The following is a 12,673-nucleotide window of genomic DNA, read 5'->3' as shown; positions in this document are numbered from 1 at the left end:
GTCTTGGAACCCCCAACTCAATTCCAGAGAGGCATGCCAGGGGGCAGATCTGGGGGTGGGTAGTTCTCAGATCAGACAATAAATTGTGGAACCCCTGGACACGGGGCGTGCACCATTTCGTACTCCTTGCAGCAGAAGGCATTTATTAAAGACCTGCTCTATAGCTTATCTCTACTAAACTTGCCTGGAGTTTTTTTTGTTCCCAATCTTTAGGCAACAACATTATCAGAATTAATCCCATTTAACTAATTCTAAAAAGTCTCAAGTATACTTTATTTTAGTAGGCAGCTGAATCGGACATTTTTGTTTTAAGTGATCTTTGTTTAGGCACTTTCTGTCAACACATGAGGTGCCAGAAAAGTGGCCCTAGATGCAGCCAGAGCATCAGGTTTGGTTTGAGGAAGGTTTATCTACTCTTTTTTTCAATAATTCCTTTTGCTGTATATATTATACCAGTGCCATTCCCCTTATGTTACATGCAAAATGCAGAGCTCCATGCATTGTGTACTTTCTCTCTGTTGTCACATGGCAAACAAGTCAACTGTTTGGAACATAACCAGATAGCTAAGGGCTAGGAAAAAAATCAGTGCTTAAAGCAAGTGTGTCAAAGTTTATGATTGAAAATTTGGATGGCTAATAATGAAATTAAAGGAAACATCATAGGATGGTTTCATTATTGTCCTGGAGAGAGAATAAACTTCAGAGAGGTAAAGTCAAAACCACAAATAGTTTAATTTATACGGAGAGCAACAGAATATCGACAATGCACATTTTCCTCTAAAAACTGAGTATCTTTAAAAAAGGCAACTTGGGACATCTAATTGCTGCCTTCTGGTTGTTCTGTTAATCAGTACTGAATGTAACCATACATAAAAAAAAGATATAGGAGATTAAAATATTATTTATTTGGGGTTTTGTACAATCACAGATGTTACTTCAAAATCTGTAATCTTTGCTATAAAACATATCTTTCTAGGACTTAAAATTCCCTTGACAGTGGCTACTAGCCTTTTATTTAATTTCACATAGAAGAAGGCAAACTGAAATAGGCTTCCTATGAAATTACAAATGCAACACAAATTGGAGTCGAAAATGAAGAGATTATTCCACATGGGTTATTCATGAGAACCCAGTGATCATACCTTTACAGAGATTGACAGCATAAAAGGTGCCAGAGGTGGCAGGTTTGCATAAGAAAAGTCTCCCAACTGTGCTTCTGCAATTGAATTGAAGAGCTGAAGGAGGTTTAGCATATCCTGGACAACACATACATACAATGAAATGACTGTGCATGAAGGGTAGGTGCTAGAATTTATTTTATAAGTATAAAAGAATAGCTACAACTGCAGTAAATAAACTGTCCTTTTTTTATTTGATGGCTGAAGTCGTGTTATTTCACTGTACGTCATACATAGGAATTAAGTATGGGATAAGGAAAAATCACAGAACCCCTTTATTAAACAAAATCAAAAATAAAAATAAAAATAAAAATAGACAACTGCCTTTTATCCTCCCCAAAAGGAGAAAGAACCAGAAGGCATCACCTGTGTATTTCTGTAAGCACCATTGTTGCAGCTTGTGTTGCTAAGTAAACCTTTTGAAAGAATGCACAACCACTGTGTTAAAAATACCTTCCTGAAACCTTGGTTGAAAGATTTGTCCATGTTTGCATTTCTCCTTCATTCCTTATTTTTTTCTCAGCTGTCTGTGCAAGAAGTAAATTGATGCTGACGCGGTGGCACTTGCGTTGCCCACTCACGGCCCTTTCATGTTCTTATCCACTCTCTGTCCAGCCTGCACTCTGCAGGATGCTGGCTCACAGTACCCAGGAGGGCCAGGAGGGCCAGGGGGACCAGGGACACCAGGCTGACCGGCCACCCCAGGGGGACCTCTCTCACCATCACGGCCTTCCCTGCCGTAGCTTGCTTTGCCTGGTTCACCTGGAAAAGCAGATGCAGATCTAAACATTGGCAGCAAACAACATGCTTAGTGTACATGTAGCTTTACTGAAAATCCTGTTCTCAAAAGCTGTATGAAGACAGCTTTTCACTGCTCTCAGGGAGGGGTGCCAACTTGGAGGGACAGTTTTTCTCTGACACTCAGGCTGCAATTACCCTGCTACAGCAATGAAATTTCAGTCCCAGTGCTCTCCAATTATAGTGGTGCAGTTGTCCTGCTATAAGAAGCTCTGCAGTATAACTGATTGCAGCACTGCAGCCAACCCTGCTGCTGATGCCTATGACAGAGTAGATGCTACTTCCTACTACAGAGTTTTGTTAGTGCTCTGGAAAAAGACATACCAAGAATTTATTTTTTTTCTCCGCTGAGATGGTTGGGGAAATGGATGTATAATTTGGAACTGCTAAGAACTAGTTGCTTTTTACTTCTAAATCTTCAATGGAGAAATGAAATACAGTAATTTCAGTAAGCCTCTTTCAATGATAGGTTTCTACAGAAGACAACTCTGACTTACACAGATATCTTTGGGATCAGTATATAGTAACTTTCTATTTTTTTTCCTTTTTTCAGGAAGAGAAGAAATTCAGGTTGTTTCTGTCTATATATAAAGACAGAAATGTGCTATAGAGATACTGATGGAAATAACATGTTTATGTTCATTCCCAGGCCACTAGAGGCCAGCTGTGCTGCATCCATCAGCAAGAATCTCCCATGGAGCCCTATTATATAACATTGCAATTAATTACCACAGAAATAAAAGAATATACTAGATTATGAGTGGAGATTTTGAAGACTGCTGTGCCTGCCAGTGAGATAATCTGAGGGTTGTAGCTTTTTTCATTTATTTTTTATCTATAATTATATGTGTATGTAATCTATATGAAATATATGTTTACATTAGAAGAGGCAATTTTCATTTATTTGTGTGTAATTGCCCCTTTTTTTAAAGTATTTGTTTACATCTTTCCTAACCTTTCTACACTGGGATAAATGAGGTGGTAGCATTTTAGTAAAAAAGTTTTTAATTCTGATTTTTGACTGAATCCTTACCTATAAAGTAAAAATTATGAAGCACTGTAATTTGAAGGCTTATTGTTTATTAGACACCTTTTATCTTTTCAAAGCATCTTGAAGTATCAGTTCTGACTAAATTATTACTACATCTCTTCCTCTTTACCCTAACCCTCTTATATTTACCTGGCAGACCTCTTGGTCCAGGATAACCTTTCAGTCCTCTGCCTGGAAATCCTCTTTCTCCTCTTTCTCCTGGTTCACCTAAAGCAAATTCATGAAATATTAGTTATAGCCTGCCTGGAGTATAATTTTCAGTGAATTCCCTTTCAGAGGTGAACAGTTAATAAGCAGAGAATTCAGTTGGATATATATATTCTTAGCAGATTTGAATTATGTCCTGACACAGATCCTTGTAGAATGTTTGGGATTTGATTGGGTTCTTTCTTCTATTTGAGTCATACTCAGAAGCAGACATCTTGGAGGGGGAAAAAACCACATGGAGCTGGACAGTAAGTACCACATGAGATATGTCACAGCCTATATAACAGGAATAAACCAAACTCACAGGACTACACAAGTTCTTTGGAATACAGAGAGTGAGGTTATTGGCTTCTGCAAGGCCATGTGAACTCAGCTAAGAAGTGAATTCTCAAGCACTGGTCCTTGAGATGGCCAATGAAGAGAAGAAAAGGGAAGCTGGCTGCACAGATTACAGTATTCTGTTGACATCCACATAAGACATTGTTTTACCTTTATGAAAGAATTTGTTCTTGTCTAATAGTATCTGTTTTCATATAATAATATCATGGAGACTTTTCTTTGGTGGGCACTCAGCTTTTCTTCAAACCCATATCTTGCTCCAAACCACAACTAACAGTAAGAGGAAGTTTTTTTGTTGTGTCGTAAACTCAAAATTCTGTTCAATATATCTATTCCATAAAATTATGTATATATTCCCAATTGTGAATACCCCACATTGATTTTTTTTTGGTTGCAAGTCAAAAGTCCCAAGTTTACGCCTAATAATATTTGCGTGAGCTTTATTTTATGCTTCCATACCATCTAGTACTGCAGGGAGGAAAGACAGAATAGACTGCTGAGTTCATGGCTTGCCTAGACTCTTGACTCGTTGTTTAAATCACTGTACCTTTGTATCTTCTGCTGTGTCTAATGGTTACACTTTGCTGTGTTTCTATCTCCTTTTTATTGTGACCTTCTAAATCATTCTCAACATTCTTCTTTTCCCTTTTATCACATGTCCAACGTACCCTTTTCCCCTCACTCCAATCTCAGACAACTTCCCAAACGGATGGGGAAAGTCAGTTCATCTCTGTGACCTCTGTGGAACTCTGGTAACTACCAGGAACTTGGAGTGAAGCACTGAGATTTTTTGTGTTGGCTGCCATGTACCATTATAATAGCTTTTGCACATGAAGGCTTTCACTTCTCATGTATCTGTAATTGTATTTCAATGTTTACTGAAAGGGGACTTGGGAATTTTATGACAATTATGATAGAAAACAAAGCATCTTGCTTGTTTGGAGTTTTTTTTATGTTCTGTAGATTTATTTTTTCAATATTAATACAGCACAGCCTGCTGTGTGTTGAATAAAATACAGTATACCCCATCACCTTTGTATCTCTATTTTGTTTCTTCTGCAGATGACATTACATTAAATGAAAACAGTAACAAAGCTCCAGTAATGATGTCATTAAGATTTGCTTCTTTTGTATTCTATTCTGTAGCAGTAAACCTGCATTATATGGGAAAACTGTGGTTTAAGCATGTTTTAAAATGGCTTTTTTGTGGTCTCTGCTAACTCATGTTTCTTCTTCCCAAAATCCCCCACGGCCAGTTCTTATCTCTGTCTCAGGAATGTCCTGAGAAGATATCAAGAAGTCTTCTCATTGGTCTCTTGTTAACCCCTTCCTTATTTGGCTGTTCCCTGCCTGATTGGTGTTTTGTAAGACCCCTTACTTTACATGGTCCCTTTTGACCCTCCCAAGAGCTTTATAAACCCCTAACCACAATAAACTCTCTCTCTCGCCTCCTCTCCACGAGCTGTGTGCTGTCTCTCCGGCTGCCATGGGAACACGTGGGTGGGGGGAGGGGTGAGCACTTAACCCCTCCATGCGTCCAGGACCCTGAAGAAACCCCTGGAGCCCCTTCCCCATCCACCTCAAGCCTTCGGAAATGGAACCCCACAATGGGAGGAATGCACCCAGACTATTCTTTCTCTCAAAGGTTTTCCCAATTTTACTTTCAAATAAATCTTGAATCAAAAGTAAACACTCTAATCCAGCAACAGACTAGCTTTGTGCAGAAATATAACTTTTAAATAAAACCTCCTTCAAGAAACAGATTGAAATCACTGCTGAATAGAAACTAATACATTTATAGTGGCCATAAGAATGCAGAAAATTCTACTGTATAATCCTTCAGAGGAGAACAGAACCTCTCAGTCATGAACAGAAGAGATTAACTTTGATCAAAGATTTTTTATAAAATGTAAGGCAAGTCAATTTTATTATGGATTTGTCCTTTCCAAAGAATCAATAGATTCTGGTACCTGGTGCAATGATGCTAAATGGCTCAAAGCTTAAACCCAAATAAAAAGCAGATAATTATCAGTCACTTTTAACGTGATAAACTGGATGCACTTAGAAAAGTAGAATAATTCATTTAGTGATTGAGTCTGACCACTTACATGGGCTTTTGGGACCACAAGTCCTGCAGAAGTGAGGTCAACCACCAGGCCAAGTAGAGGAGAGAATCACTGCTGGAGTCACACCTAGTTTTTGTCATCAAAACACTTATACAATGTGAGAAAGGACAAGCATCTGGCCTGAACTAGAAGTAAGATGCTGAGTCAGAGTCCTAATATCAATTCTCTCTCTCGTGGACTTTTGAGGTTTGTGTTTTTCATCTGCTAAAAAACAGACTTCTAAACAAGTCTTGCTAAATCCAAGACAATGGATTTAATCTCTGCAGTAACTGACGCAACAATTACAGCAAACAGTTTACGTTCCTAATTCAGGGACTTTTTGGACTTCACATGTGTATAATCTACATCCACAACCTGTAATCCAAGGAAAGGGGGGAAAGAAATCGACACAAAAAAGTGAAGCAGTCAACAAGCAAAAGCCAGTTACAGTATTTCTTACCTTTAGGACCTTTACGACCAATCTCACCAGGGGGACCTTTAAGGCCAGGCAAGCCACGGGGGCCAAGCTGTCCTGGGAAGCCGTTTTCACCAGCAGGCCCTGGAGCACCTGGTGGCCCCGGTCTGCCAGGAAGACCTGGAGCACCAAATTCTGGCCTCCTAAGACTGGCTGCCAGCTGAGCTAGTTGTTCTGCAATGAACAGGGAGACAGAGTTAAAGAGTAAGTGGATTTGAATGAAGAGATTCCCATGATCACTGAAGAAGACCGTAGGTTCTCTGCTATGCAAACTGACAGACTACACTCCATCACCTTCCTTTTGTACTATGCTATTTAAAAATTTTATTACATATAAGGTATTATCTTAGGACTATGCAAACTGCATAGGCACACTGTGCAGAAAAAACTGCGATTTTTTCTGAAAATAAATTTAGTGTTTGCAGATTCAAATTACTTAGATATTTATAGTTTATTTAGAAATGTCCTTATAATTTTCTACATCATTTACATTTCAATCATCTAGTAAGAAAATTACTCATTAAATTGCTGTCTCTTAAAAGAGTAAATATCTCTCTTCATTACTATGTGTTAATCATGTCAATATCGATTTTTGCAAGAAGGGAAAAGTACGAGGGCAGTCCTGTATGTTGCCTGGTGTAGTGGTTTGAACCAGGTTTTCCCCCTGGAGCTAAAAGTGGTAACCCCCGAGGGGGTGGTGACCCTTGGGGTTTGACCCAATCAGTGCTCCTGCAAAATATAAACATATCTCTCTGGACCGGAAAAGAAGCAGTGGTACTTGTCAGAAGAAGAGGTGGCCATGTTGTGGTGAGGCCACGAGGAGCCCCTTGGGGGCTTTGCCCCCCCCCAGCCCCCAGTTGGGGGGCTGCAGGGACTCGGAACAGTGTTAGACTGGACTGAGTGCCTGTGGCTAGGAGCTGGGGGAGTTTCTCCCCGGTAGGCAGCAGTGGGAGATGCTGGGAGCAGCAGTAGAACAGCAGCGTCCGAAGAGCAGTGGCAAAGAGCCAACTGATAAGGACCGAAGGAGCAGCAGAAGCCGGTATGCAGCCGGGGCAGACAGAGAGCTGTCTGAAGAAAAGAGAAAAGAGCCAGCAACGGAGACAGAGTTTCGGGGTAAGAACTGGACAACCAAAACCCCCAAACTCCCTTGGAGACTCCTCTGAGAGAGAGGAGGATGATTGGACTCACTTGAAGAGTCTTGGAGTGCAGTATGCACTGCTGAGAGGAGCTAAGAAGCTCCGGCCTCCTGAGAGATAAGCCAGGACGGCCAAAGGAATGTGTGTGTGTGTGTGGGGTGACGTTGCCCCCCCCCCCCACACTGCTGCCAGGCTTCAGAGAAGCTGGCAGCCATCTTTGAGTCAGAGCATGGGAGCTCTGCACAGGGGCTTGATTTCCCCTGAGGATACCAGACCGTCACGAAGACCTCTGTGCTTCGTGATATGACTGTGGTGATGCAACCTTGTCTGGGGTGAAGCAGCCCACGGAAAGACCCCTTGTTTGGCATCGAGGGGCCGAGAGGGGCTTGGAGACCCCCCTCGTGTGCATTGGCAAAGATCCAGCTGCAACTGCTTCATGGAAGACACAGAGAGCCTGCTGCCTAGAGAGACCTGCTGCTGAGAGACTGGAAGGGGTCTTTTCTTCTTCTTCTCTCCTGGACTTTTATTTGGAGGGAGAAGAGATTTGGCCCATTGTAAATATTATTGTCATGGTAGAGATAGAAATAGAGTTAAGATTATATGTAATGTATTATAGTATAAGTATTTATTTATTTGTACAGTCCTGTAATATATTCCTTTCCCCCCATATTGAGTCTTGTGTTTTTGTCTGGAAAACCCATCTCACATGGGGCTGAGATGTGGGAGGGGGGCTAGGAATCAAGAATTGGATTTTGAGATCTCAAACCATGACACCTGGTAAGTGCAGGCCTTCTTTTTCAGAGGAAAGAAACCCTCAAACTGGTGCTCATGAGCTCAGGTTTGATAAATAATTGAACACTTTATGTTGAACTTTTCTTAAGGTAAATCAGCAGGACCTTTGCTCTTAATTAGGCACAAAATCAGCTTGCCATTCCTTGGAATGGTCTATGCTGGCTATTCCCTTTTGCCCCTCCCCCCCTTCGGGCCACTGCTCTAACAGCATAAAAGCAGTCCTCTCCTTAATGTTTCTGTTCTAGACTTCAAATTTATCCTCCAAGCATGCCTTAGAAATAACTTACTCTGGATACAGCCGCACACAACTCCATATGACATTTGCTTTAAAGTCTGCATGACTTGGAAAGACTTTTCGTGTCCACAAGTTATTTTGTGTCCACAACCAAGAAATATTAAGATGGTGTGGGATGGGGCTCAGGTGGGATAGGATCCAAATTAAATAGGAATTATAACCAGCAGATATACAAGGAAGCCTTGGCATAGCTGTCTGTGGGCAAAGCCTCGGGAGCTGAACTTCACTTACAGTTATCTTTAAGCTGACAAGGTTCCAAGGACCCTCTTGGATTGAATTCTAGTCCTTTATTTTTCTCTTTTTTTAACATGACAGCATTGACAATTATAGGGGCTCTCAAGAGGGATACAGTGAAAACAGTCTAGACTTTGCCTGTACCAGTGTCTTCGCTGCTAATTCTGATGGCTATGAATAAATTCAAGCATCAAATGTGATTTCACTATAATCCTCTTCAATATTACTGTGTCTTTCGAGAGACCACTTTAAAAGGCCTTTTTATCCTATTTATAGAAAATTTTTTTAAAAATACCCTGTTGGGCAATATCAAGAACAGTGATGACTACTGAGAATTTTTAAATCACAAGCAGCAATTTCATTCTGTAAACTCTTAACATTACAATAGCGTAATATCCCAAAGGGCACCTTCAATAGCAAGTACTGAAAAGTTTCTTTTGTGCTTACAGGGCAGCATAAATTTTTAAACACAGTCAATCCCATGCACCAACTATATTAGAAAAGCTTCAAATTTCTGTATGTGTCACGAACTCAGGAAATATAATTAGGGTTTTGAGCATCTGCTTATTGCTTTAATTTTATGTTATGTTATCTCCAGAAAGCCTCTCTCTGCACTCCACTTTTTCTTACCTATTTTTCACATAGTTCGTTTGCTGCAATCTAGTAGTGTATGAGTACAAAATGCTAAAAAGCTTTCAGTGAAGCTGTGTACTTTTATGTATATAAATGCAGCAAGTGATTTGAATACAAAATGCATGTATTTCATAAAAATACTCTGGTCTATGGCCTGCTTACTACACCAATAGTATGGAATCAACAGGTGGTTCAATGAGGCTACAAGGTATATATAAATAAAGGACTTTCTCATACTGTGCTTACATTACACCTGGAAAGATTTTCAGCTAAGTCCCCTGCTGAGGCCATGCAATTTGTTCTGGATAAGAGTGGGAAAATCTTGGTTGCCTCCACAGCAACAGATTGTCCCAATTAAATGAACCAGAAACATAAAATACTTTTTAGCATACTTACCTTGCATGACTCTCATGCAAACCTGCTTAATGTGCTGATCGGTGGGCTCTTTTCCCTAGAATTAAAAAAGTAATAGATTTAAAAGAAACAGTTGATGTCACAGTACAATTTATAAGTGCACCTGATGCAAAAAAATTCTGCCCAGTTGTCACGGTTTAAGCCCAGCCAGCAACTAAGAATCACACATTCATTCACACACTCCTCCCATACCAGTGGGATGGGGGAGAGAATTGGTAAGGTAAAAGTGAGAAAACTCATGTGTTGAGAAAAAAAGGTATAATAAATAGAAAATAAGATGAAGGAGAAGGCATTGGAAGAAGAAGGGAATAAAGAAGAAAAAGAAAATAAAACCTAAGAAAGACAAGTGTTACAAATTAAAGCAATTGCTCATCACCCCCCACAAACTTTCCCCTGATTTTATTGCTGAGCATGATGCCATAAGATATGGGATATCCCTTTGGTCAGTTGGGGTCAGCTGTCCTGGCTCTGCACCCTCCCAATTTTTTGTGCACTTCCAACCTTCTCACTGGTGGGACAGTGTAAGAAACAGAAAAGGCTTTGATGCCATGTAAACATTGCTTGGGAGTAACTAAAACATTGTAGAATGGCTTGGGTTGCAAGGAACCTTCGAAATCATCTCGTTCCAACCCCTCCAACCCCCTCTGCTCAGGGCCCCATTCAACCTGGCCTTGAACACTTGCAGGGATGGGGCATCCACAACTTCTCTGGGCAACCTGTTAGTACCTCACCATTCTTACAATGAAAAATTTCTTCCTAATATCTAATCTAAATCTATGCTTTAACTTTGAAGCCATGACCCCTTGTCCTATTCCCTTGAGTGTGCTGTAAAGACTATTTTCAGTACAATTCCAAAGCATAAGCCATATAAGCCACTATGAAGAAATTTAACTCTGTGCCAACTAAAATCAATCCACCTGTCACTAAAAGGTGTTCCAGTTCCTGCAAGTGCAACTATTCCAGTTGATGTCAATTTGACCAGCAAGGTAAATACTGTGAGTGAGGCACCCTTGTGTCAAACATTGTTTCATGCATGCTACAGGGATAGGGCAGGCGTAAGAAAACAGAGCTGAACTGAAAACTGAGGACCCAAGGACCCATCTGTCTACAACCCTAAGATTTCTCTGGTGTACAGATCTGTTTGATGAGAGGTACATTGTACTTCCAACTGTACTGTGGCACTTCAGTTTTGCATGTGTACGCATGTGTACACATCTCCTGATGCAAAACAGGGAGTGATGTGAGTGACAGATAAGTGTTCAAAAGATACCAATTACATGAAAACAGTACTTACAGCTGGACCTTCACTGCCAGGCAGACCTGGGGCACCCTGTTCACCCTGCAAGCCTCGTGGTCCAGGGGAGCCTCGGGGCCCTTCCATGCCAGGCAGTCCACGACTTCCCTCAGGCCCACGGGAACCAGGGTCTCCAGGATTACCAATCTGATAATGAAAGAGTGGAATTTCAGTGGACTGCTATACTAGTGTTAGAATCATTCTGACATATCAAAATTGTGACAGGAGCTATTCACAAATGCAAAGCAATGAATGCTGGAATGTACAGTTGTTGAACAACTTCTTTTTAGGTAAGTTACTGGAGTCAGAGGTTGGGTGATTTGTAAGAGGTCTGTATTCATCAGTTAAAGGGGTGAAGTGGAAAAACAATATATTCTATCAAATCAGCATTAACAATGACATGGTCAAGATGCATTTTTTGTCAAAGAACAGAACTCTAGTACTTGGTTTCTACTTCTGTCCTCATGCATGTCAACATGCAACATTTCTACACATTAAGTGCTGCTTAAGTTACAAAAACTCCAGCTCCCTGCTTGCTCCAAATGCCTTTCATGGCCTTTTGTATAGAGTACCACAGTATGAACCTCTACCATCTAGCTCCAGGCTGTTTGGGAACACACATTTTTGCTTTGTTTAATCTGTCAGAGACAGAGTTAGTTCAGTGCCTATGCTTGAGTTTGCTGGCAGGGGGGAAGGAACATCCTCACACAAACTGATGTTGAGAAACTACCTGAATGAATGCAACGACCTTTTACTTCAGGAATAAATTTAAGCCTGGGAAGGAGGAAGGGGTGGGCAGAATGTGGTTTTAAGATTTGGTTTACTTCCCATTATCCTAATCTGATTTTGATTTGTAATAAATTCTTTTAATTTCCCCAGGTCAAGTCTTCTTTGCCCATGACAATAACTGGTGAGTGACCTCTCCTTGCCATTACCTCAACCTACGAGCCTTTTGCTATATTTTCTCTCCCCTGACAAATTGAGGGAGGGGGTGATATAGTGGCCTTGGTGGGCAGTCGGTGTCCAGCCAGGGTCAAGCCACCACACTTACTTTCAATATAAGTTAATTTACTACTATTAATCAATAGTAGTATTAACTGGGAAAAGTTAGTAGTACTTACTTAGTAGTACTAAGGGGAAAAAAACCTGACCCCCTCCCCCCAAAAAACCGAACCAAAAAACCAACCAACCAAACAAACAGAAAACCTCCAAACACGCAAAACAAGCAGGAAAAAAATCCTATGCACTCATGACTTCTAAAATCTCCGGGGAAAAAAAAGAGCAACAACCTCTGAAAGAGATGCTGAAGAGCAAATTAAATCACTCAACTGTGGTATCAGCTAAATCCACAAGATGGAGCCATTTCGGTTCCATCCGTGCTGCATCTCAGACAACTGATTGCTGTCTCAGTTAGAAGGAAACCCGACAAACATGTTTCAAAAGATGTATCAAGAAGGCAGGAAAATTGCCTTTATGGACTGTACAACCAGGAAACCATCATTCCTTTCTTCCCCAGCCTGGTGAATTATCAGGTTGCGTGATGGATTACTCATTCCTGTGTAGGTACTCACTAGGATAAGCACTCTAGGGTATCGTCAAGACAAGATTTTAAAATCTAGGTGGATAAAATTACGGATTTCTTCTCTATCTCTTCCTCATGTCCTTCTTGTAGGATCTTGATGGGCAGTAAACACTCTTTAGCTTTCACTTGCTTAACCCCAA

The 12,673-nt window shown here is 40.7% G+C and overlaps 1 protein-coding gene across 1 annotated transcript in view; it reads right to left on the bottom strand.

Moving 5' to 3' along the window:
• Positions 1 to 708: 708 nt before the first annotated feature.
• Positions 709 to 12,673, bottom strand: part of COL9A1 (collagen type IX alpha 1 chain) — a 70,368-nt gene continuing 58,403 nt past the window's right edge. Inside the window, exons 34-38 of the mRNA XM_027697929.1 lie at positions 10,952 to 11,098; positions 9,640 to 9,694; positions 6,139 to 6,327; positions 3,157 to 3,234; positions 709 to 1,940 (exon numbers count right to left, since the gene is read on the bottom strand). Coding sequence (XP_027553730.1) covers positions 1,756 to 1,940; positions 3,157 to 3,234; positions 6,139 to 6,327; positions 9,640 to 9,694; positions 10,952 to 11,098 — 654 coding nt within the window. The 3' untranslated portion in view covers positions 709 to 1,755. The remainder of the gene's footprint in view (positions 1,941 to 3,156; positions 3,235 to 6,138; positions 6,328 to 9,639; positions 9,695 to 10,951; positions 11,099 to 12,673) is intronic.

The sequence above is a fragment of the Neopelma chrysocephalum genome, unplaced genomic scaffold, assembly GCF_003984885.1.
Source record: "Neopelma chrysocephalum unplaced genomic scaffold, ASM398488v2 Primary Assembly neopelma1_23b, whole genome shotgun sequence".
In the NCBI taxonomy this organism is placed as follows: domain Eukaryota; kingdom Metazoa; phylum Chordata; class Aves; order Passeriformes; family Pipridae; genus Neopelma; species Neopelma chrysocephalum.
Note: the sequence above shows the minus strand (reverse complement) of the source record. Positions and strands in the feature narration are given on the sequence as shown.